The following is a 26,652-nucleotide window of genomic DNA, read 5'->3' as shown; positions in this document are numbered from 1 at the left end:
CTAACGTCCTTCTTCATGACAGTATCCATACAACATTCAAAACAGGCTGATGCCTTGACTGGTTTCAGACAGGAAAAAAATAACAATAAGTGTAAAATAAATAAGAGAAATCACGAGCAAAAACTCCACATAGGAAAGAGCTGGAGATCGTTTATGCTATAGGTAGCACAGATTGCTTCTAGAATATAGCTACAGGGAGGACTGTGTGAAAGGGCACCAACAGCATTGCTAAGACATGGTATGAATGAGAAAAGTTGTAGCAAGTTCCTAAAACAAGAGGAAGCGAAACGCAAGAAATTTATAGGTGCAGGGTAAAAACAATTTAGAGCGGTTCATAGTGATGTAGCAAACCTACGGGAGAAGATCGCTATGATGCAGTTCCATACAGGGCGCACCTAGCTACAGGCAATCAGGGCAACTCTTCGGGGATTTGCAGCACATCCTCTCCCCACCCCACCAACTGCTCATCTACTGCAACCACCCTGCCCTTGCAAAGGGGGCCGGAATCTGGAACCGCCTGCTGCAACCTCAGCTGCAGAGCCCGTACCTGTTCGTCCAGGTGGGACAGAAGAAAGGAACCTGGGAAACAGAACAAAATCTTGGGATTTTAGGAAACAGAGATGCAGTGAGAACAAAGAACAGAACTGATAAGCAGTACTATTTCACTGCCCTACAACAGCTACATAGCCAGTCTCGTCCCCTGTAAAGGCGTTGTTCTCGCAAATAAAAGGAAAAAAGACCCATATATATATTTTCACAAGGTTTTTCATTGTAACATTTGCAACGATGATCAGTTACTTTATTTCAAGTGTTATTCATCTGTACAATTTAAGCTAGCCCTGAGTAATCGTTAAAGAAAAATATTTGCCAGGAAAAAATAACCCAGCATATATGATTCATTCACTTCTGAAACAATAAAACAGTTCACTATAATAAAAATAACTATATTGTAAATACTTCAGTTAAAAAGTTAAAAACACAGCCAAATACAATGAAGAAAGCATGCCCTTAAAAAAAAAACCACGCATATGTGTGCAAATAACAAAAAAATCTTGTTAGAAAAAGGTAATTCCATAAAATACTGTTAACACCATATCTGATGGAAACTGTACTCTATTCTTTAGCTATTTAAGTTAATAGTCTTAAAACAACAAAGATACAGCTCACCTCTTAAACTGAGAGCTCACTGTTAAGCTGATAAACAGATATTTATTTCAGCACAAAGGTGATGCATGTAGTGCATCTGAAAAAGAAACAGACCTCTAGCTCTGGAAAGTTCAAGACAGTAACATCACCGGGACCCCTAAACTCCCTGGGAAGCAGTTAGGGCTTTCACAGACCTTAAATCATGAAAAAGGGGATCAGCTGGGGAAAAAAAAAAAATCAAGTATTTAATAGCTTTATAATTGCCCAAAGCTCAAGAAGGTGTGAAAATGAGCAGCTTTTTGGGAAAGATGTCTTCATAGGAGGAGACATGGTTTCGGCCTTGTATCAATTAAACATTGAGGGGAAAAAAAGAGAGCACTGTTAAGCGTCAACGAATAACACTGTACAAATATGAAAACAGTTTAAAAGCTCACTTTTTCTTCATGGCTAGACATTATTACGTGTAAGTTTACTTAAAATGAAACCTTGCAGTTTCACATTGTATCAGTTCATTTATTTTTAGTCGACTAAAAAAAAAAATAATGTATCTGATAGCACTCATAACTTCTCCTCAGTTTGTCTATATGTAGCCATTTTCTCAATAGGCCTCTAAAAGAAACTTCAAATAGAACATTATGCCTTTCTCTTGCTGGAGATACACCTGCCCACTACATTTAAGTTCTGATTTTTTTTCTTCACTGTTTAAATTCTTTTGCAGACTCGTGTGCGTGTGTGTAATAAATAGAGTGAAGATCAAAGTTTTTCACAGTGCAGGCAACTTGGTATAAAGAAAGCACAGCATGTTATATCAAATCAATCCGCTAACACAGTAAGCTGTTCCTGTACAAATCCAGTGCTGAAAAACTCTGTAAAATTAGAGGACCCTCCTCTTCTGTAGAGAAATCTTTACATGCAACGCAAGATCCATTAGAGCACACAAGTGATGACTGCCATAGCTTTCTCTGTCCATTTGATATTTAACATATTTGTATTGACTAACTAAAAAAGGTCAAATCTTTCACGAAACTAAATCGATAGCAGATAATACTTATCTGAAAAAAATATTAATTGTAACTCCAAAACCTTTGCGAATAGATGGCATGTAAATTAGCCAAGGAAAGATTAAAAACTACATAATTCAAGTAATATCACAGAAAGTCTTCTGACCCTTTTAAAGCAAGAAAATATTAGCATTAATGAAGTGACCAAGACACCACATAGATTCTTAGAATCAAGGATTTAAAAAAAAAAAAATTCTCAAGTTTGCTAAAAGCTGAAGAATTCCTTTTGTTCTACATGTAAGGAGTAATCCTGACCTTATCTGCAAGCTTTTCATAGAATTATGTTAGGAATCATGGCCACTTAGAAGCCAGCCCTTAATTCCCTATTTCTTCTATATAGGATCGAGGTGATGAACGTGTGGAACAAAGGAACAGATGGGAGAAATTTTGGAGTGGGTGTTTTTTCCTGTTTGTTTTTAAAGTTCTGTCCTCTATCCAACTGTAACCGCTTACATTCTTTGCATTTGTTATACATCTCAAGTTCTTACAAAGCACCTCCGCGGTAGATGACAACTTCTTCCAAGTAACACACTCAAATCACTAACAATAACACAGCACATGCAGCAACAGCATTCCCCAGTTACAAAGCCAAGTGTTAAAATGTTTGGAAACGAGAGAATCCGGGCTGCCCCTGCGACCCTGTGTCATGTTCACTGCCACAACACTAGAGTCCAGGCACCAAAAGATTCCCAGCGCCTTGTCCTGCCAAAATCAGTCTCCGCCACCCGCCCGTTTGTCCCGGCAGCTCCTTGTTCCAGGTCACTCCTTTCTTCTCCACCCTCATCCAACTTTTGAATCCTCTGCATTCTAGTTAATGCCTGTCTTCACACCAGGAGCGCACCACCGAGTTTAGCGTTAACAGGACGAGATCAACTCCTGTCCCCAGTCCTTTGTTAAGCCGTGCACTAATTCTTACGTGGCTGATAGAGACATCTGCCTATTACAACGTCCCTGTTTGACTGTGTTCCTGCCCAAGAATAAAGGGTTCACAAGAACAAAGGATTTTTAAAGGATGTGCAACATAATTTTAATCTTCTTATTGAAATTGGTTGAATTTTAACAGAATCTTCCCAAAATAAATTCAGCCCGATTTAGCTACTCAGCATGAAAAATTTCAGTGTTAGCAGGCTGCTTAACAGCAACTGAAAAGGCAGTCTTATAATGGGAAGCGCTAACTATAGCGGGCATTACGAGCTCCAACTTGGTATTACAAGTTCAACTATAGTTACAAATTCCACTGACAGCGAACAAAAAGCAAAGATGTTCAGACAGACAAAGCAATTCAAAATTGTGTTCAAATTACATGGGGTAGAAGCAACTGCAGGAACCAGCGCTCCTACGCACCACGCTGCTGAAGTGCGAATGTAACATGCAGAAGTGTCAGGTTGACCAGGGACAATTTTTCTGTTCATTTACTGCTACTCCATCACAGTGACGCAGGGCGGGTGCAGAACAAGGGCATCTCCAGTCTTGGACCGCACTAGGAAGAACTGTTTAAATGTAGAGAGTGAAGTTTCTAAATTTCAATAAACTTCGAAAAAATATAAAGCTTTTGAATGGGTCCAAAGTACTACCCGGCGTAGATTAAGTTACATTACGCTGATACACAGGAAATAGCTGACTTATTCTACAGGATGAACATTTCACCAGAGGAAAGGAACTTTCAGGAAAAATGATAAATATTGTAATGAGGAAACCCGAGGCACATACTCACAATGCCACATTCAGATTTCACAAATGAAGAGAAATTTCTTCATGATGTCTTGGCCACAGAAGCAAGTGAGACATAGATAAATATAAATATATAGTACCTCCCCAGGCAGAATTACCACTTGCTGTTAGGGAAGGGAACCAAAAATTTAATATTGTCTATCCTTGTAGATGGGACTACAGAAATTTTAACCTCCTTTTACCACCCCCTTGTAAGACAGGTATTGAGAGAACATTACGACCTGTGGGAACTGCTTAAGGAAGGGAGAGAAGACTACACAAATATTTTATTTTATGACAAGCCAGGCACGATGCATGTACTACTGAAAATTACTGTAAGTTACTTTTTCCTTAAAGGCCTTCTCTTTTCCTGTTGCAGAAGAAAGCAGAAACCAACAACATTTTAAATCATCATTCGACCCACTTCTTAAGTGGAAATCCCAAATAGGAAAGATGTTCACAAAAGGGACACAATGTTACATGACGGCACAACATCAGGATAAATCTTGGCCACTCCTGCATTAGTACAATCACAAAGATTTAAAGGGTTTAACTTTTTGACAAAAAGCACATATCCAGCTATTTGAGGCAAACTGGAATTATTGCATGGCACGTTGAATTTACAGATAGCATTTGCTTCTGTAAGAACACAGGGGCATTTCCCCTGTGCAGCAGCATTAATTAGCTTGAACAGAGGTCAACAGCAATTTTTCCCCATTCCACACATCCATACTTGATCAACAGTTTATTAATGTGTGATTTGAAGATTCTGTTCACCAACACCTTGTGCTTTACCAAACATCCAGAACTGCTAGTTAGACATTCAGAAATGCCACGTATACAACCCATTTGAAATTATCAAAGACGGCACTTAAAATTTTTACAGTTGCTCGCAGGCTTCAATTACCAAGAAGCTTCCGCAACAGCGGTATAAAACATTTTTGAACTTTCTCCTAGAATCCTCTACGTAAAAGCCCTAGAAAATTTCCGCTTTAACACGCATTATATCCTTCTTTAAAGTTTGGTCAATTAATGTGTCATACACTATGAACTCAGGCTTAAAGAAGCCAGTCATTTTTAATTTCATAATTAGTAATGCCGAGCAAGTGCTCTCCAGCATACTTGAGGACGAGGTCCTTCATGTCCATTTAAATGGAGTACTTATTAATACATACATTTTTGAGACATAAAATGTATGTGTTGCTATTCGCACGAGGAAGAGAAACGCTCAGTATCTTCAGATTTTCACACTGAAAATGCAATCATTACTACTTGGCTAAGAGCAGTATTGTAATCAGCAGCATGAAATGCAGGAGAGAGATTTCTGTATGTTTTAGCCCAAGTACAGGAACTCGTGTTTGCTTTCTGCTTCCACTATGAAGTGGCACAAAACCTGGTATACTTACAGTCCCTTCATGTCCCTGTGTCAGCTCTGCTCCTCTGGCCAGCTCTTGGACACTTTTGCCCCCCTCTGTCCTGTTCCACCTTTGCAAATGACCCCTTTTGCCTCCGAATGATGCCACCTGCCTACACCAACTCCATCTTACAAAGTTTCTCATATCACATCTGATATCACCTTTTATAAATTAAGACAGAAGTACTTATTTTGCTGCTAAACAAAGAAGAGGATACCTTAATATTGCTACACCTAAGCACAATGCTACTACTCATTTAGTCCTGCATACAGTCTTCTATACAGAGCTATCAACCATTATTTTAATAAATCCACCAGGGAAAATAGTGGGTGAGAGCTTTTTCTCTGAAAATAAATATTTATACACACCATAAATTAATAATTTCAGAACAATATAAGGTGAAAATTTTATGTTAAGAGTTGAATTGAAGAATTATTTGTCATAAGGATACCTAAATGCTTGGCACAATTAATGCTATGAATTTCTAATCCCAGGCAGTTAAGCATGAATGTAATTCTATGCATTTTATCCGGACATGTTTAGTTCCCTTGCACAGTTAAGCTTTTTTTTTTTTTTTTTTTAAACCAGCCATGTTCATAAGTACTCTGAGACACATCTTTCTTCCCCCACCAAGAATAAAACAGGATTCATTTTAGGACATTTACATGTTTTCCATGAAAAATACCTGCATGTAGTAGACTACCTCTTACTAAAACGAAACAGCAAACTTCTATTGAGTACACTCCATCTACTTTCCTCATGTCCTATGATATGCACAAAGCAGCAGTTTTACCATATGCAGTTTTAGCAGGTACGGCCTGGTCTTTATTTGTATTATAAAGAAATCACCAAGTTGGCTCAAGTTTACAGAAAATGCCTCTAGTATTACCAATGCAGACTCCCACCTTCAATTAAATCCAAGCACAACTGCATCTATAATTGAATTTATGTATGTATCTATATATAAACTCCAAGTCAAATAGGTATGTTAAAAGTAGTATCATTACAGATATAATTAGTTATGACTCCATTTAACTCCATCAGTAATATTAAAATCTAGGTCAAGACAGAATGAAAATGAGTATATGTCACTTGTTGAAAACTATTTCATGTGATCAGCCAAGATACGCCCCTGATCCCACAAACAGCCTGCTGTTCTGCAAACACCTGGCTGGCTTAAGCCACCACACACACACAAGCCATCCCACAACAGTCCTCCTCTACACCCAGTTAAAAAGAAAAAGGGGGGTGAGAGGAAGAGGTCGATTTTAACTTGGATATATTCCTCATCCACCCCATCTGACAGCACGGGATGGAGCAGAGGGATGCGTGCATCCCAAAAAACGGTGCTGCGGGTTGGAAAGCTTTACTATGGCATTGTCACTCTAACGTTTGCGGCAAGATGGCATCACACATGCTAATTTAAGCACAAATGGTAGAATCTAGGTGCGTATTTTTACTGTGACCTGTAAATTACATAGTCTGTACATGCTCTGCATATTTGAAACAACTTAAATGAATTCATTATAGAAAGGACGCATTGAACCAGTTTACACTGACAATACCAAAGCCATGGTTGGAGTGACTCTCCCTTTCTGCAAGAAAACAATCCTTGTAAGTTGTGTTAAATATGTACTGGCCAAGAGTCATTCCAGAAAATTAACAACAGGATACAGCCACATAAACTCAAACTGCTACTTTTTCTTTCACTTTCAGAATTTTGAAAATGTGAGTAACACTTCATCTAAGCAATACTTTTTACTCACTTTTGGGGATATCAGTCCTCCTAGTCTAATTTGCCTGAGCAACAGCAAAAAAAGTATTCTGAAGTAGAAAAAAAAGTAATTGCCAAGAATCTGCAGGATTGCTAAAATACAGCTGATAGTGCAACACAAACATGGCATGTAAGAGAGAACTGAACCCAAAGCACCCTAAACGGCATAGTCTCAGAAGGCCTAAAACAGAACCATGTCTTCTGTGGATTTAAACTCAAGAGAAACAATGTTCATGGGCAGAAAGTCAAAAGATAGTGGCTCTAAATCCCAGCTTTACCTGGTTTATCCTTTTTTATGATCTTCCGCATGTCTATTCCACATTCTGTATCATTCTCCCCACTTAAACTCAGATGATAATGCTTAGCCAATTTTGTCCTGAGCTTTGTTATCTACAGATGAAGATTTCTTTAAAGTTACAAGCATTCTTATCTATGCTTTCATTGAAAGTATTTAAAGTTTAAGTAGCAAGAAAAAGTCAACACTTTGCTTCCTTGAACATGGTATTGCCAAACATCCCTCAGGATTTTGATCCTCTTTCCCAAATAGGAAACGTGCCCTGCTAATAGCAGACACACACAGTAGCTACTTTTATACGCATTGTCCAATATTATTGAGATTAATCTTTACCAGCCTCTCAGAAGTCACCCGAATGATCTCAGACATTGCACATGTCATGAACATTTACATTTTATATCTTAAAGCATGCACATAATAGCCTGCGTAGCAATGTACTCGTGCCATTAAGCCAAGTCAGAAGTCAGGTCATCTCATTACTGTGATGAGAGGAGGGAAGACACCCAAAGAAATCATCCACCTTTTTAAACACCCACAAGAAAGGTCTGGCCCAATGGTGAGATGTCATTTTAAGTAAGATGGCAAAGCAAGGACACACTTCAAAGGCCCTGAGATAAAACAGAACAAAACATTAGAAGCTGTCTTCTTTTAGGGATCAACCCATTCACCTCAAGGACACAAAGACAAAATGTCTTCATCTGGGGCCTGATCAGATTTTCAGTGTGATTAACAAACAAAAAAGAAAACAGAAAATAATTTGTCGCCACTAGTTGAGTTACTCAGCTAAGTTCAGCTATGCAGACAGACATTACGGGACAGCTTAAACTCTTTAAATGTAACTGAAAAGTACAATTCTAACAATTACTTGCAATTTTGCCACCCCAGGATTTCTATTTTATTTTTTCCCCAATAGCTTTATTTTTTTAAACATTAACATTAGGACTCTCTGCAGATTTCCCATACATCTCCTACATATGTCCCATGTGTTACGTACACATGTAAATCCTCTACTACCTTCTACTTGATGCTTACCTGATTCTACAACCAAAGATGAATATTGAGCCTTTTTGCTCTTTTCATTGGAGCTCTTGTAGAACTGTTTTCCTACTACAATTTACTCGCCAAATCCTTTTTGATCTTTGTTTTCCTTGCCACGGTACCCTATTACGTATCCTTGAACACAGATACCTAATTTTATACCCAGATTAATAAAACTTTGTCATATAAGCTGACCCCATTGAAACAAGCAGTTGAGACTGCTCCATACAGCTGCTCAGTTGCTTATTACAATTCTTTGGCGTCTGTGTGATCCACAACCGATTTATATGTATATAAATATCTATAACTTTATACTGTATATATAAAAAGCATACATATACACACACTTCATACTTTGATGAAAATATTGAGGGCCAAGCATCCATCAAATCCCTATACAACCGTATTAGACACATGGCTATTGACTTTGTTATGACTGCACCAGTTTAATCCACCTACTATGTAATTTATTGATTTTGATTTCTTAAGTACTAGTTTTTAGTAAGTCATGTGTAATTAAGTCAAATACACCTTACATGAAGGAAAGCCATTGTTTTACTGTTGAGCAAAGCCTACCTAACTACAGGCTGCTGGTAAAAGAGGCAGTCCTGCCCTCTTTTCAGCTTCTTGCGTGCATCCCTCTCCTTCAATGCAAAAAACTATTTTTTTTCTTGGTAGGATTAGCTTTCAGCTCATCACATAGCTACAGAGTTGCTAGAGTCAACACAAGGGAGGGCCCAGAAGAGTGAAGCCAGGGACTACAAAGAGAAAAACAAAAAAACAGTACTCAGATTTTAAACTGACCTAAAATTGCACTACCATTTAAGTCAACTATGAAACCACAGCCTTGCTACTTAAAAATATAGGTAGCTACTTTTTCAATCAATCAATCAGTAATGCTGTTCCTACAATGAGGCTCTGCTATCCATAAACTTCAGTCCTGCTTCCAACAGCACTAATGAGAATTTAGGATTTAGGTTAATCACTGTTTTCAATTGTATCAATTTAACTGTTAGATTTATCCACTGCAAAAAACAGGTTTGGAGATTCCACATTATTTTGCAAAACTCAGGAATATTCTGGCTTTTTCTAAATAATACATATCTTTCTCGAGAAATATTATTAGCATCACAACAAGAGTTTCTATGAACTGGTAAAAAAAAAAGTAGCACTTTCTTCCTTCAACACTATAACCTTATAGTACAGTACCACCTTTGTACTGTAAGGACTGAATAGACAGTAAAATCAGCAAGAGAGAGAGTAGGACAGAAGATGAGATGCTGTCCATTTTCTACAACACAAGAGCCAGTGCTTTTCTTTCCCTAATTAGCACACTCTGCCAGGAAACCTGAAAGCTTACAGTAAAAAGGAGGAAAACCAGATCTGACAACTCTTCAGGCCTACCTCTGATTCTTTACCAACAAAACTCTTGCAGCTCATTCCAGTTTTATCCATGGGGTATTTATTACCACTTTTTACAATACAGTGTAACTGTGCTTTGGGGCTATCAAAGCATCCTTACTTGTTGACACAAACGCTTGCTATAACATATATAAATCCATGCACTAACCTTTATTCGACTTAATATATTCTAGTGCCCATAGAGTTTTTCAGACTTCAAACTGATTTTAAAACGTGTATTTCTACTCAATAAAAACAGCCCTATGGACTTCATTCACATAACTGTCATTAATATCATTACGTAAAAGCAGTCAAATGTAACTATTTTAACATTAGACAATTCACAGATTAGGCCATAAAATATTTACTGACCAACTGAAAGCAACGGTCATTTCTCAATTTTTTTAAGAATATAAGATCAATGCAATTCAGCGTGGGGGTGGAAGAAAGAATAGTACATTCTGCCTGAGAGTATAGTATATTTACAAATCCACAAATTCAACACAACACTGAGAAAAATCACAGTAAGAACGGAAGGGGATGACTGCACTTGCAGCTTTTGTAGAACTCAGATGTACTCAGGATAGGACTAGATAAAATGGTGGTAAAAATGGCAGAGTTGAAGGAACTTTCCTTATATTACAGCTTCCTTGGATAATGTTACTACAAGCTGCTAAGATAAATTTTGGAGAAGACTAGTGCAATTCTAGACTTTAGCTAACTTAAATTACATTGCCTATATTTTAATCAGAAACAAGCATTTACACTTCATACTAGAAGTGAAGTATCATCAGAAGGCATAATCTTTGGATTTTAACAATTATCCAGTGATTTTCTAGCTCAAGTTTGTGCAAAATGCATCAACATACATATCACTAAAGATTCAAGTGATATTTATGACAGACAACTAAACCTAGGAGCAAAAGAATAACCTTTTATACGAAATGTATAACACAGATGCACTGTAAACTAAATAAAAACTTACTAGAAGTATGCCACTGCTGTGGTTTTTCTCTGTTATGGAACCCAGACCTAAATAAACTGTTAAACACTTAGTGTAAAGGTATGCCAAACATTTCTCAGAACTTTCTTAAGGTCCCAACAAAGAATCAACCTTTTTTGCAAAATGAGGCCTAGGTTAAATATTTTATTTGGCTCTTCAAGATGGACTGAGAAGTTGGGCACTAGCTCCAGATCAGTTCTTGGACTCACATCAAACATTACCCTGTCATTTATCCAGTCAGTCAAAACAATGTTTTCCATCTAAACCTTTAATGTTTATGTCCTGAAAAACTGCTAATTGAATCCAGTTCTTGAAATCCATTTTTTAATCTATACCATCTAATTTAGAGATAATGAACAGAAAAGATAAGCATTATACAATGATTGCAGAATTAATCCTATAAATATTCAAGCCAAAACAGAAGACTGCTAGTTTCATACAGCCAAAGAAAATTAAGATTAAACACCATTTGTCAGTTCAAGAATAAACTTTTAAAAACACTGGATATACAGATTCTTTTAATTCCAAACAGTTTTAGAATTCAAGAGCCCTCAAACTGCTTTTCCAATCAAGAAGGGTAATCAAAACCACACAGAACACTTAAAACTATTCCTAGGCAAGAACTGACAACATGTCAGCTGAATTAATAAAATTCAATGTTTTTCTTAAACATGTAAAACTTCCTTACAACACGTGACCTTATGTGAAACAACTCACAATTAGCTAATGCATAAAATACCTCAAGCCTTTTTAACTCAAGAAATAGGCCGATGTTTCATATAAACTTCCAAGTAACAGAACTGGTACTCAGCAACTGCAAGAGCTGCTAACCCTGGAATAGCCCCTAGAAAGACAATTTTGCCAGCGTCCCATGCTCTGCATATTCCCTTCCTAAAATACAAGACAACAAAAAACTCGGAAAAGTTCCTTAAGGTTGTACCTGCTCCTTTTGGGGACTGACCACACAACTAAAACTCGGTATGTAAAACTGCTGCCTATTTCTTGCTCACAGTCACACTCCCCAAAACATACTTATATTGTCACAGACACGATTTCATTATATGCTTAAACCTTAATAAAAATAAAATAAATATGAAACAGAGTAGAACACAAAACCCAAAGGTGAAAGAGACAACTCCCTCAACAGTACTTTCAGCTTTTACATAAGGCTACAGACCATTTTTAATGTTTTAAAGATAAGCATGTCTGAGCACTCACTGCTCAGGAGAAAAAGTATTACAGCACTGCATCAATAAGGCAATAACCTGAAGAGAAAGCTACAAAACACTCTGTAAAAACAAGGCAGCACTGTTCCATGCATCAGTCCCAGCTACACTTATTTTAAGAGTTTTATTTCTAAGTATAATATATAGACACAAATCTCCATGAAAACTAATTACAAATTTAGTCCAAGTATTTCCAAAGTAAAACATAAGCAGATACATTTTACTTGCCCTGTAAAAATAATATACTTTGAAAAATAAGTATGAAAACACCTCTCTCTTTATTCGGCATTAAACTAGAAATATTTCTCATGCACCTAAAATAAATATATCAACTCTTTTAGTATTTTTAAAAACATTTGTTTTGCAAGCTGGTTAAATACACTTTGTTTAACCAGCAGAGAATTTGCAAGCAGAGAAGAGTATTTACAGTGTTATGTATTATTTTCTAATCGCTTACCTTCATGCACTGACATTTTAGAATACAAAATATCGTTTATCTGCTGGGGGACTTACAATACTTTGAACTAGCTCTTTTCTTTAAAGCGTCCTGTATTTTTTTTTAAGAAAGCTCTACCAGAACTTCCAAGATTTTTTTTCTCTAAACCTATTTACCTGGGTTCTTATACGGAAAAGAACATACTTTTAAGTATTTAAAAACAACTTATTTTCCTTCCCAGCATGCAGGTGAACAGTTTTTATGATATTTTAAAATATTAGAGGTCAAGTGGTCTTCTGAAAGAGGGCAGCAAAAGGCACTTTACCAAACGAACTGTGTACAATCTTAACCGAGGAAGTTGGCTTTAAAAAAAACCCAACAAACAAAGAGATCAAAACAAAGAGTGACAGTTTCTTTCGAGTTTACACTGAGAAGACGAAGGAAAAAACAAAAGTGAGGGGGTGCTGCGGAAGAGGAGAAGCTGCCCCGTGCCTGAAGTTTACACCGGCCGGCTCCCCCACGCCTGGAGACCCGGGGGGCTGCGGGGGGCCCGGGCCGGGCCGGGCCGGGCCGGGCGGGGAGGGCGGGCGGCACCACCGCCCCGGAGCCCGCAAAGACATGTTGTTCCGGAGGCGCGGAGCCCGCGGCGGGGCAGGGAGGCGAGGGAAGAGCTCACCGTCTTCTTCCCTCCTTCCCCCCGCTCTCCTCCCGCTGCCTGAGGGACTCCTCCGGCCCCAGGTTCAACCTCAAAGACACATGGAGGGAGCCCGCTCCCGCCCCTCCAGCTGGGCTCTCCTCGCCCCGCTCCCCCGGGCGGCAGGGCTTCGCGCCCCCCGAGCCCCCCGCTGCCTTTCGCTTCCTCCGTCCCTTCCCTCCCCCCTGCCCGGCCGGCGCCCGACCAGCCCCGCCGGCGGCGGGCGGGCGGGCGGCGGCAGGCCCCGGCGGAGCCTGCCCGCTCAGCCTCACCTGTCAGTCGCAGCTTGACGGGCCCGTTCCGCCGGGCCCCTTGGTTGGACATGTCCCCGGCTGCTCCGCGGGCTCGGCGCTGCCTTGCCCGGGGCTCCCCCTGCCTCTGGGTCCGGGAAGGGAGACGGGGGGAGGGGAGGCGCTAATGGAGTCGGGCTGGGCGCTCAGGGCAGCGGCGGCCGCCGGAGGAGGAGGAGAAGCCCGGATGTGCCCAGCGTCGCCATGAGCGGGGCCGGGGCCGAGGAGGAGGCGGAGGAGGAGACGCGGCCGCCTTCCCCGCTTCCCTTCCCTCCGCTTCCCCGCCCCCTCGCCCGGAGCCCGGGCGGCGAGCACAACAAAGCCGGGGACGGAGCCGCACGGCGGGCGGACAGACGGCCGTCTCGCCTGGCCTCGCCTTCCCTCCCCTCCCCTCCCCGCCCCCGCCCCCGGCCCGGCCTGCCCCCGGGGCAGGCCGCCCGCCGCGCACCCCGCCGGGCAGGGGGAGCCCACCCCGCCCCGGGGATGCTGGAGGGGGAGCCGCATCAGGTGGAGTCGACGCTTGGGGTCCTCCTCGGGAAAGCCGGGGGGTCGGGAACGACGGGGGTGCATTGCCATGGCTGAGCGGGAGACGGGGAGGAAGATGACGGTGAAGTTGCGGGGGGGTTGGGACAGGGGAATCAGAGGTGCAAATGGGAAAAGACCATACGGGTGAGAATTCAAAGCCGGGCTGAAATGTGTGTAGTCACACTCGGAGTGCTTCTGAGCAGGGACAGCATTTCCGTGGGAGGGTGTGACAGACTGGCCGTGGAAACTGTTAAACTTTGGACCGATTCACTTCTTATCTGCGCTTTGTAGGAATCAGCAGCCCAGTTCTGTGAACTGCCATTCTCAAAATAATTTAAAAAAAAATTACAATGCCTTGCGTCCATGTTGTGTGGCCCAATTTAACTCCCATCCCGGAGGAAAGGTGACTCTTTCCAGAGTTTTCCCAGCACTGCAGCACACTTCCCGTGAAGGGAGCTCCACGCTGCAGCGGCAGTCAGGGCCAGCTTCTGCCTGGCCCAAGGGGCCTCTGGAGGGTGGACAGAGCTCCCAGAAAAGCTATGAAGGTTGCCACAGTAAAGTTTACCCTAGAACAGTGAGCTGATAAACCTATTCTTACTAACAACCTTACAATATTCTCCACTCATTTGGTCGTGTCGTTGCACTGGCTTCTTCCTGTTGAGGCAACCTGTAAAGTATTATCACATGCGTAGTCATAGATTAGGATCCAGCCTATGGATCATGATCCAAACACGGGATGAAAAGATAACCTGTGCTTCACAGAGGTTATAATGTAGCTTCCACACAGCCCAGGAGGTTTACTTTCTGAAGTTACATATGCAGAACTGGAGTGGTCCCATCTTGACAGAGCTCTTGCCTTGGGCCTCATTAAATCAAATCTGGGATGAAGAACTGATTTTTTTCCCACTGAAGGCCTTGGAGGTGGGATGTGGTTCTCAAAGCTTTCCTCCCTTAGAATGAGACCCCTTCCCACACTGGCTATGTGCAGACTCGCATCTCCTTCCTCCCCAAGCGCATCTTAAGCACCAGGTTCTTCCAGGTGGAAATTTTCATGCTTCCTGCTGCGGTGGCACTGCCGTTCCAATGTCACTTCACCTGGGAGCAGAGGAGTCCTGGGATCAGGACCTGGGATTCCTTCCTCGCACAGGGCTGTGTCTATTGCCCGTGCAATTGCCTGTTCAACGCAAAGCTAGAAACGAACCTTCCTTTACAGCGTAGCCAGAGTACAAGAGAAAATGCTGATTCATCGCTTAGCCACTATTTCAAGCAAAGAGGATTGAAACAAGTAAAGTCTAAACTTTATTTGCTACAAAACACAGACACAATATGTCTGCTGACTTTATGGCTTATATGTTGCACTGAAACAGTTAAAAGATTACTTTATAATAGTTACGTAAACTCGCACACACCCCAAAGACATTCCAGGTGTCCTGATTCCTGCATTAAAAAAAAGAAGGAAAAAAATCAGCCTTAATAATTGAAGGTCATACTATTAAAGTTTCAATCTGTTGCAAATTCACATAGCCAGGTCATTATCCTTTTCTAAAACCAACTATAAAAAGCAAATGACTGATGGTTTGCAAATATTGCAACATTACCTGGCCACTGCTGAATAGAAAATAGAAATACTGAACAGAAAAACAAAATATAAAGCCACTTTTCACATACTTAACATATTTCTAGGTTACTCTAGGTTTTTCCTAACATGATGACTATTTGTTTCTGGGGTCTTGCAGTGCACTCTGGACCCAGCATTCAATAATTCTGATATAATTTGACAAAAGTATTTAAGGTTATATTTAAACATAGTACTCTTGCTACATGATCTTTTTCTAATGGATAACTAGTGTGTCAGGCATTAATTGCAATGACAATATTTAAAAAAAAAGAACTATTGGGGTTAAATATAGTATTTCATTGCTCAGTAGGTATATGAACATTTTAATGCTTTCATTAAAAGTGTTTTTTAAAGGTCATGAAGTATAATTAGTTTCATACTGCTTTTCAGAAAGCAACTTGCTGAAGTATAAATTTTTCTAAGATTTTTGGACAGGCTTCTCACTGTTCAGTGAAAATACTGTGATATATTGCAAGTGTTAGAGCATTAATTGACAGTTTGTGCATTTGGGTCACTATATAAAATGCACTGGCTTCAAGATTGCTGCTACTGCTGTGCATTTTTTTTAAATAAGTCCAATATTTGTTTGTATTTATTTATAATTACCTACATGACTTGAGCTTTTTTACTAATACATCCAAAGTGTATCAGTGACACATAAGAAAGTCCTATACAGAATGTATGTATTTAATAGCATGAGAGAAGGGGGCTTTAGCTCTCATTAGCACCTGCAGGCATGGTAGATGTCCCATTTTAGTCAGGACTATGTCCTCTCTTGACTAACATAGGTAGAAATGACCTAGATCAGGTTGCACTTGGATAGACAAATGCACCAGGTGCAAACTGCTTGCTTCTTCCCTTCTGGCTTTGTATGAGCATTACAGTGACTGCACCTTCGATGTCCTACAGATGTTTCTGTCCCATATCTCCCCATTCTCTAGGGAAATCAGCATTTTTATTCATTGCTCCCCTTCACCGAGTAGAGTTGCCAAGCAGAATTTAAAAGGAGCAGCTCCGTGAGGGATCTATGCAAGACCTGCAGTGAGCAGAGGTCAGGAAGCCGTGCAAAGTGCCAAGAACTGCAGGGAACGTAGGAGGCCAAAGATACTGACAGTACCTGATGATCAAAAGTGCTACTTTTCCAACAAAAGAACTCCACACTAATGTTATGATCCAGAGTTTCTTGTGCCAGTGCTATCCCCCAAGTTCTCAAAATATCCTCAGATTAATGGAACAGATATCTCGCCCATCCTGCTTTAGGTTTTAGAAGCCAACAGTTTACAGTAAATTTTGTCTTTATGCAGTTCCATTTCAAGGGTGAGAAGAAGTTTCATGCTTTATAGTGCTGATCTTGTGAGGTAAGCAAGCAAATACCATCATTAACTGTTGACAAGTGATCCGTGTTTCACTCTAGGCTGATATCATTGAGCAACAAATCCTTTCAAGATGAGGTAGCTAGCTCAGATCCGGAGGGAAGGGAGTGCCTTGCATCACCCCGCAGCTCACTTCTTGGATGACAGCCTCGCTGCTGGACTCAGGAGGGAGTCCCATCCAGTCTTCTTCAGCCAGAAGTTAGCAACTGAAGCAGTCTCAAGGGCTGGAGGAAATGTGTAGTAAGGGGGTAAGTTCAGGCACCTTCAGGACACAAACAGGGCTGCAGAGGAGTCCATAAGGACAAAATAATTTAATAGTTGGTATCATACTAGTGAAACTTTTGAAGAAGTATTTAGAAATACAAAAACTTCTTTTGTTCTATCGCTGCACAAGAAAGGGCTTTGATTTCTTGGATTTCCCAATAGGAATTAAAAAGAAGGCTTTGCGTTCACAGATATTTCTCAAAGGATTTAGTGGTTTTGGACACTGGGAAATGTGAAAAACCGTCTTTAACCAAATAGTGTTCATTTTCAGAAGAGGATAGTTGTAGTTAATTTTTTGGATATGAGGTCCTCTCCATCTTTAGAAACGGAAGAGTACACTGGAAACTCATTCCTCAGCATGTGGTATCTGTTCAAAACAAATCAACATGTAAGAATTACATTCCATTTCTTTCTGTATAGGGGTTTAATCACACCACATTCCTTCAGCAGTAATGAGAGCTGGCTGGTGTTATATCACGTTCTTCCCCAGCTTCTGTAATGATATCAAGAAAGCAAGAGAGTCCTGCCCCTATTATTATACTTTTGTGAGTAAATTAAAAGGTTAAAAATATTTTCCTATTATTAAAACTATTTTAAAGATATTTAAAATTATCTGGATTGTATTTCTTTCTACTAGTCATCATTTACTAAATTTCTCAGCCCCTGTCATGGTTGAATTATAGACAGCACCCCTGGAGATCATGGAGTTAAAGACAGAGTAGAATGATGAACATTTATACCATCAGCGTTCCCTGCCTCTTTCTTAATTTGCCTGATTAACTCATTCCCTTTCAAAGCATTCCTATTTATCGCTCTGCAAAATATCATTTTGAAGAAGCCTTAGTTTGTTTGCCAGCCAGTGTATTATACTCTTCACTAGCATGTACTGTCTGTCCCAAGCCAACTTCCACCATTAACAGCAAGGGTCTTCAAAGCAAGGACTTTCTCTTATTGTGTTAACACAGTGCCTAATAACAAGTAGGCCTTATCTAAATTGATGTCCCAACACACTACTCAGTAAAACGTAGTCATTAGACTAGATTAGCAGCCTTGACCTGCTCCATCAACATCTTTGCTTGCAACAGGCATAATTCTCCTAGTCTGCCTCTTTGGCACAGGTTTTTCTTTTAATCCTTCTCTAATCCAATCATAACTTCTTACTGTAGCAAAAGTACTTCCTAAATTCATTGCAGATCCATCACGTTTTTGTCCTGTTCCTGAATAGAATTCTGTCCTCCGTGAGGCTTTCTGTTACCTTCCTTGCTGCTCTTCTGTCTGTCCCTCTGAAGTCACGTATAAAGTGCTTCTGCATTTCAAGAAGAAAGACCAGGAATAGATAGTTTCACTTTGTACAAGATTCCTTATTTCACTTAGCAGATTATGAAAATTATCAGACTGGAGCATTGTTTGTCTTGCTGGTGAACCGAACAAACTACATTATTCAGATGCACATGCTTAAATGTCTGCTTTAACTCTGGCGTTGTTCCTACTGAGAGACAAAGAGAGTTAACCCAGCAATGGAAGACATACCTATCAGAGTTATATGATGAAGAAACATGTCTAGACAGGGGCTCTGGTTCTCACTAAGACTCCCTTTGGCATGCAGAGACAATGTTTATGCAAGAGGTCAAGATTCAATCCATTTCTCAAGCTGGAGCTTGAGATGAAGCTTTTCAGGAGAAGAAACTAGGAAGGAAATCTCCACCCATATGCTGGCTACTGAAAAAGGGGACAGAAGCTTGGAGCAGCAGACACCATAGCCCTCTGAGACAGGATGTGTCTTGGGGAAATGATGTGTCTCTGAAGGGAAATGACTGCAGCTGTGGCTACAAAAAAATGCATGAGCTCCCATATCACAGGATTTTCCAGTGGTTAGTCACTAAGATAACTTCTAAGTCCATCCATCCAGAACAGATTAGTAACTGATGCACAGATATTCCATGCAGTTCTTTAGCCATGTTATTTCCTCATCATGTCCTGCAGGACAGCACTATCCTAACGTGACTTTATAAGAAGAAGAAAAAAAGGCAGATTTTAGAGACAGGCATTGAGCACAGAATAAATAAATGCATTGCATTATATTTTATTACTAGCCAGAGGCTAAAATTCACTTTCTGAAAGAGGTAAATCTATCGTGAGAAACCATGTCCTGGCATTTGGGCAAATGACTAGATTACACTCATGTTCTGGCCCTGTTGTCTAGCTCAAGTCAACACTGTTCTCTGCTGTTGAATGTAGAACCTGTGACCCAACGACAGGCTTTGCACGGCATTTTTAACAGCCCAGCACAAAGGGCAGAGCCGAGCTTCAGTCTTTAAGCACAGTGAAGTATCTTAGGCCTAAAAGATTTTCCCTGAGTTGTCTTACATTCAAAGTCAGTGGGAATGCTGATTCAAAGTACAAACTAGGTCTTCAAAAGTCCTGGGCCAAAAAGAAGGTCTATTTCTGAAAAATATTTCCTTATTATTCCATGATTTCCACCTATTTACCCATAAAATACTGTTGATAATACAATTTCTTTACCAGGCTCTTGGGTGAGTGGCTTTGTCAAGTGCTCTGAGATCTACGTGCTAAGTATTCCAACTGAAATTACTAAGGTTTCCTGAAGAACCGCATGTTCCCTCATGCAACTGCTCTGCAGGACTTTCTCATGTTACTTTGTGAATGAAACAACTGTAGAATCTCATCCTTACGTTTATTTGGCTGATATAAATAGGTTCATAAAAGACCTTACAGAATAAGACAGTTAGAAACAGTCTCCTCTGAGTGACTTGTATCAAGAATTTACTTCACTACTGTACTACAACATCTGTCTCCGGATATTGTCCGATTCAACTTGACACTGTGTATTTGTGCCAGTGGTATGCAGCTTAGACAAATGAAGTGTTATTAGGAAGACCGTCAGCTTGAACAAGAATTTAAGAGAGTTGACATAAAGCACTGTTTTCGACTATGCCATATTATTTAGCCACTAAAGGAATACCAAACCTCTAACCTTTCCTATCCCCCGTGGCCCAGCATCAATTTGAAATAACAATTCTGTTGTCTGCAAAAGATGAGCCATAAAATCTCCTGTATTGTAAGTCTCTCTGAATCTTAATTATGCTGATGCTGAGAGGAGGGTGCCACTGACAGTGATGCCAAAACCTGACTCAGTCCTGCTGCTATAAATTCATTCACCCCTTAGATACTGTCGATCAACAGCGATACATTGGAAGGTAGCTGCCATATTAAATCAATCTCTTGGTCAGCCTAGTTAACATCCTGCTTGGGCCACAGCCACTATTTAATGCTTTGGAAGGAGTCAAAAATGTTCTATGGTGCACCTTCCATCCATGCAGCCAAGGAAAGCAGAGATGCTTTCCTGACTCCCAAAAAACCCTAGAACATTATCTGATAAGCCTTAATACTTTGGCATAATTAGCTTGTTGTCATTGGCCATTGTTACTTATCTAGATATTCAGGGATTAAAACCGCAAGTTCCTAGCTTCACAGAATCCCATACATGTCAGGGGTTAAGATGAGGTTTTCAAGAGGGCCAGTATATCCCAATCCAATCTATTGCAGGGACTGTGGCTATTAGAGACAAATACTGATATGGACAGGCAACAAGGCTGGCGACAGACTCCTCTGCCTATCTCACGTTGGCAGAGAAAGCAAGCGTCCCGGGGCAGTGTAAACCACTTAAACAAAACAGCCCTCACCTGGTAGCTCTGATTTTCTATGTTTCTTCAAGCAAGTGGAAGTTTTTCCATGTGTCTCATACAAGTTACTTCCAAAGATTTCCATTCAAGAGATGCGATTAATTCAGGAGATTTATCAAATTATAACAATATTGTGTACTTCTACACGTAATTGAGTCTGCAAGGTTCAAAGACAAAAATAGCTAACAAAGCCTTAACCCCACGAGTATTTTTTTCTGCCATGGGGAAGCAACCACTAAGATTCAGAATGAGCTGTCTTAAAGTGTGCATACCGCATGTACTCACACATTTTTGTGAATTACTGAAAAGAACCTAGGCTAACCGGCTGTGGAAGCACTCTGCTTTGTCTTACATTAACGAGTCTGCAGATGTTTATAAACACATTACATGAAAACTAAATCTATAAATAAGATCAATCATGACACAAAAGCATTCGTAGGTTCAATAAACACAATGATCCCTCTTTTTTAACTAATTCCTAACGCTTTATGAACTGCAGAAATACTTAACCCATCCACAATCAGTACTAGCTTTTTTTGTGCTTTCTTTTAACAGAATCACCCACAAGTCCACTGCAAAATCGATTTGAGAGGATTTAAGATAAAGTTATCTCTGAAATTATTTCATCCTAAAAGTTATAAAGCAAGGTTGCATGCCAGATAAGAACAGCACAGATATTTAAGTAGGTTAGTGGGTCTAGTGAAGTGCTAAAAGTAACCTAAAGCAAAATCTGTCACCATGTGTCTTGAATAATTCTTTTATTCCACTCTTGAAACCCTTTAAAGTAGAACTGGAGGAAAGGTGTTTTTTTTTTTCTTTTCTTTTTAGCAGTAGAATTCAGGGGCAATATGTCTAATTAGGCAATATGTCCAATAAAAGATGTGAGGTTTTGGTTCTGCAATCAGATGTAACCATGCCACAAGCAGATGCATCTAGCCCCTATGTGCATATGTATTCATTCACTGACTGCAAAATTCAGGGTCTTTTAGCAAATGTCGTATCTCGTTTGCTCTGCAAAGTGCTTTGCACAGTTTGGTTGCTACAAATTTAACAAATATTTGGATTATATTGCTAGAAAGACATTATGTTCCAATTTGAGTCTAATACACAGCTGGATGGCTATGAGGAAGTAAGCTTTCCGTTAAAATGTTGGTGGGGGGTTTTTTGTCATGTTTATTCCTGGGGTTTTTTTTGTTTGTAACTATGGCACACTGAATTCTGTTGACAGCTGCAAATCCTCTGTGCAATATAGCAGATCAAATTTTGTATTTTGCAGCAGTGTAAGAGATCTCCATATGCTATTGGTTATACTAAACAGAAAAGTTTTTAAAGGTAGTCTGGACAAAAGCTGGTTGCAGGAGTGGGCTAATCTTCTAATTTTTCTTAAGTAATTTCTAGGATTATTTACTATTAAAATTGGTTTTATTAGAAATTATGAGATCCCCATTGTCAGTCTTCCTCAATCACCTGTTTTTCCTTTCTGACTTAGTTCAAATCTCACGCAGTTGTTACCATTCCTCCTCTGCTTACGTTTTCCTTTTCTAATCCACGTCTGGCCACAGACTGCAGGTGTTGATATACACTTAAGTACAGATGGGGTAATAGCTTCACTGTTAGGGACTATATAAAACAATCTTTCTGCACAGAAGAAAGATTCCTGCTTAATTCAAGTCAAATTTTGCAAAGCAGTTCTTCAGAAATAGAATGTGGATGTCCTGTCTGTCCCTTCTCCCCTGCCTTTATTTTCCTATGTTGGTAATGTTCTCTGTATTGTAAGTTATATGGACTGCAGCAATGGGTTTTTTTAGCCATTAGGGGAAAGGAAACGACATATGGAGAGAATTCAAGTCCCTCCTCATTCCTAGAGAGTCTATCCAGAAAGTTAGTATGCTGAGCTCTGTCCAAGTGTCGTTTCCTGCTCAGAATTGGGAAGGGGAGCTGGGGATGGGAGGAGAGATGGATACGTAACGTTAAATTGCTGCTTCTGATTAACAGCAACATTCTGCAAATGATTTCACAGTATTGCTTTGAACAGAATTGAACCTCTGCAGCCCAAATATGTGTAGCAATCCACTGATGAAAGAGCTATTTTTACATCTGTTTCATATAGTTGGTAAAAATGAAGTGATTTGGATGATGGAAATGTGCCTTGGAGATTATTCAAGATTTTCTGATAACTTTGTACATCCAGTCTTCCACATGCCCACAGAGCATTATTACATACTCCTAGTATTACAGCTATTTTACCACTGTGAACCTGTACACAAAGCAATCTGTTACAGATAACAAATTAGGCAGCTTTCCACTATTTTTTAATATATATCTCTATCTCTAAAAATCACACCTTCAAAAGATGACCCCATGATTTTCATTTCACATTGCAAGGCAAATTGAGAAAGATACGAAATGAAGTAGAACGCATCCTCATTATACTGCCTCTTTTGTTGAGTTCATAGGTGAAATTCAGCCTCTTCTGCAGTGAAATCGGTGCCATTGATTTTGCTTTTAATATGCCAGTCAGTTGAAACTCCCTTCCTGATGTAAGATTTATACATCGCTTCTGGATTTGACCCACTGTTTTATTTTATTGATTAGCACAACATTTTAATGTGGTCAAGCAAGTTCTGCTTAATAAGAATTAACAGGATTTTTCTCCACCCTGCTTTAATTTTTCTCTCCTCTCCTCATCCCTTTCAATCCCAACTTCACTTCCCTCCCACTAATGACACTCCCTAGGGCAGTGGGTGAACTGCAACCTGGAAACAGGCCATGGCTCTTCCACGAAATCTTCTGGCTTCTGCGGAAGAGCGTCCATTTCCTGGAGCCAGTCTGAGACAGACAGTGCTCTGCAGTCAGAAACAGGACTGGAATCCAGTGACCCTTATTCCATATGAAGTGCTATGAAACTCACAGCAAATCAATTCTTTCTTAGCTGTCTACATGCTGAGTTTCTGCCCGACTCACATCAGTGCCATGCCGTGGATCAATAAGAAGGAAGTGTTTTCCAAACACAATGAACAACTTTGCACACTTGTAGCTTGAGTGTTTTTGTGAACGCTTTTATTCTGAAATTTGCAGTTGGGTTGGGTACACCCCTCCCAACCCTAGGAGGAGTCACCTCATTCCCTCTTAGACTTTTCTCCTAACGTGTTCCCCTGAAGGTGAGTCAAGTTTAAGTTTTTAGCTCAGACCAAAGGGTTAATATCTTTCCTATTAGGTTTTAAGTGAAAGTCCCAACATTTTCCTCTATACACCAAGTGTCACCAGTCACAATTAACCTTCATTAATTACTTCTGTTTTGAATAACAGTACTTTTTCCCCAGATTGCACACACTCCCAAAGTTTAGACCTGTGCTTAAACGTTATGTCGTACCTTATCACAAAAGAGATTCAATACTCCTGGGATAATCCTGTATTCAGTAAAAGGATAATCATGACCAGAGGTGCCATGGGTTAACTAGAGGAATGGATATCAGGATTACCAGGCTCCAGGTTAATTCAACCAGCTACTTTCTGGACATCTGTGGATAACTTTCTTGTATCGCCATTTGCTCTGCTACAAAATAGGTTTAGAAACAGAAGAGATCTGTGAAATATTGTTGGCTAGTGAATTTCTTTTGCTGTAAACTTACAGCTGTTCTTTTTTGCCGATATACTGCTGTGTAGTTCTGTGTAATTTAAATAATTCTGTGTAGAGCAGCAGGAAGCAGCTTCACTTAAGAGAATATTTCACTGTCTAAATCACAGGGAAATAAAGAATAGATTTCTCCTAATTCAACCATTTCTAGCTTTTCCACAGTTTAAACTGTTCTTCCTGTAGTGGAAAGTGAACAGACATACTATCGAACAACAGGACTGCAAAGCCTCTGCTCTTCTTTCAGAGCCTAGCATCTCTGGAAACAGCAAGTGGAAGCAATCACACAGGCAGCATCTGCTAGCATCAGAATTTCAGAGGTGGTTACGTCTGCTGAGATCTTAGATTGAAATCTTGCCATCACTCCACAGATAAAACAGCATTAGCAACAACTGCATTCCAAGCCAGCTGATGTCAGCAGGGGTCTGTTATTGTTGCTCTCAGCACAGAGCAGTTGGCAGGCTGACACACAGGCCACCAGACATTTATTCCAGCCCTTGTCCTGAATTAGGCATTTGCCAAATGAAGAAGGCTAGCTCTTAAATCTGGCTGGGCAACACAAAAAAAATCCACCACACGCAACCAACAAACCAAGAACCAGGAGCAATAACAATTCTCCTCTCCCTTTTTGCTCCTACCACTGTTTTAAGGTAGAGACGCAGCCTAATGGGTGACTGTGATCCTAACCTCAGAAATAGTTTGCATTTTCTTAGAATAAGGAGTGACTCACCCCAGTCACTTACTCATAATCACTGTAGATTGTTGCTTGTGGAAATACGTGCTGCCAAGAACAGGGCTTATTGGTGGATAGGCTGAACACATTTTTCTTGGATAAAAACAAAGTCTTGGTCCCCAGAAAGTTAATTATTAAGCCACTGAGCTGTCAGGCGTCTAGAGAAGAGTTTGCAGTGTTCTATTATTAACTCAATATATTAGATAATTCTGAAACGAGTACTTCAGGAAAAAAAAGTAGAGATAACACTATTCAACAAGTGTTCTGCATTCTCATCCCCTTCACTATGTACAGAGGTAGAAAAATAAAATTAACTGCATATATACTAAAAAGTGATTAAAGCAAGGAGTTGTGTTTTAGAGTAACAGTACCCTGACATACCACTTTTAAAAGATTATACCTTATACTCAATATTTAATCCGGTTAAATACTCGGGAATTAGCACATATATGTTTTCTGTAACTACAAGAGGTGCCCCGATGGATTTTACCTCAGTATTTTCTTAACAGGAGAATAAAGTAACATCATACCTGAACGGTCCAGGCTGGATGAAAACTCCACATCAACCTCCTTGAAGCAAACGAGACTGTGCGGTTGCCTGTAGCACCCTCTACAGGAAAATGCGGTACTTTACAAAGTTAGAAATCTAAAATTAACTCAAGAATTCTGAATTATGTTTCATAAGTCATTATGTCATTGCCCCTATAAACCCACAAACATAAATTATGTGGAAGCAATGATTTCATTTATGAAAGCTGACTTTGCATAATTGCTTTTATATAGGTTAACTCTTTCAGTTCTCTACAGACAGTTACACAGAAAATCATTATTTTATAACTGATGCTTTCAGGTCAAAGCTGAAGGTTTGACAACAAAGCAAAGGGCACACGAGGCTTCACTGCAGATGCATAAAAGGCCTATTTGATTGGTTTTTTCCCCCAGAACATGAAAGGCTTCAGCATTGCAAGGCAGATGGTTCTTTCCACTTTGCACGGGTACTGCTAAGATAATACCAGAATCTGGTCCCGAGGGCGTTGCAGTGTCTGTGGTGTTAGACTTGCGTTCTGCTCTTCAGTCTGGCACTGCCTACAGCTTCTTCTGCAGGTGCTGGGTGCCACCTGCAGTCTCTCCCATTAGTACAGAAGGCTGGCAATGTGCGCAGCCACAGTTCAGTCTCACCCTTCTTTGGCAGCTCAGGCATGGAGACAGAAGGTTAGTAACACTGGCATCAACTTCTCAAGCAGAAGATGCAATAGGGTTACAGTAGCCATTAGGCTGACTGTCTTTAAAGACTCCTATTGTAAAGCTTATT

The 26,652-nt window shown here is 40.2% G+C and overlaps 1 protein-coding gene and 1 long non-coding RNA gene across 6 annotated transcripts in view; both read right to left on the bottom strand.

Moving 5' to 3' along the window:
• The window catches only part of SMURF2 (SMAD specific E3 ubiquitin protein ligase 2), a 68,699-nt gene extending 54,848 nt beyond the window's left edge, over window positions 1–13,851 (bottom strand). Inside the window, exon 1 of the mRNA XM_072881633.1 lies at window positions 13,472–13,851. Coding sequence (XP_072737734.1) covers window positions 13,472–13,523 — 52 coding nt within the window. The 5' untranslated portion in view covers window positions 13,524–13,851. The remainder of the gene's footprint in view (window positions 1–13,471) is intronic.
• A 1,307-nt stretch (window positions 13,852–15,158) lies between these two features.
• Window positions 15,159–26,008, bottom strand: LOC140660616 (uncharacterized). Of its 5 annotated transcripts, none has more exons than XR_012045430.1 (4): window positions 18,800–18,967; window positions 18,431–18,575; window positions 16,750–17,636; window positions 15,159–15,451 (listed from the first exon to the last, which is right to left on the bottom strand). It is a non-coding gene; the product is annotated as an uncharacterized lncRNA (long non-coding RNA). The 5 variants fall into 5 exon arrangements; XR_012045432.1 differs by having other exon boundaries at window positions 18,525–18,575; XR_012045434.1 differs by lacking the exons at window positions 18,431–18,575; window positions 18,800–18,967 and adding an exon at window positions 25,871–26,008.
• Between the last annotated feature and the right edge of the window lie 644 nt (window positions 26,009–26,652).

This window comes from Ciconia boyciana, chromosome 16 (assembly GCF_034638445.1).
Source record: "Ciconia boyciana chromosome 16, ASM3463844v1, whole genome shotgun sequence".
Lineage (NCBI taxonomy): Eukaryota > Metazoa > Chordata > Aves > Ciconiiformes > Ciconiidae > Ciconia > Ciconia boyciana.
The sequence above is the reverse complement of the archived record's forward strand: the minus strand, read 5'-3'. Positions and strand labels throughout refer to the sequence as shown.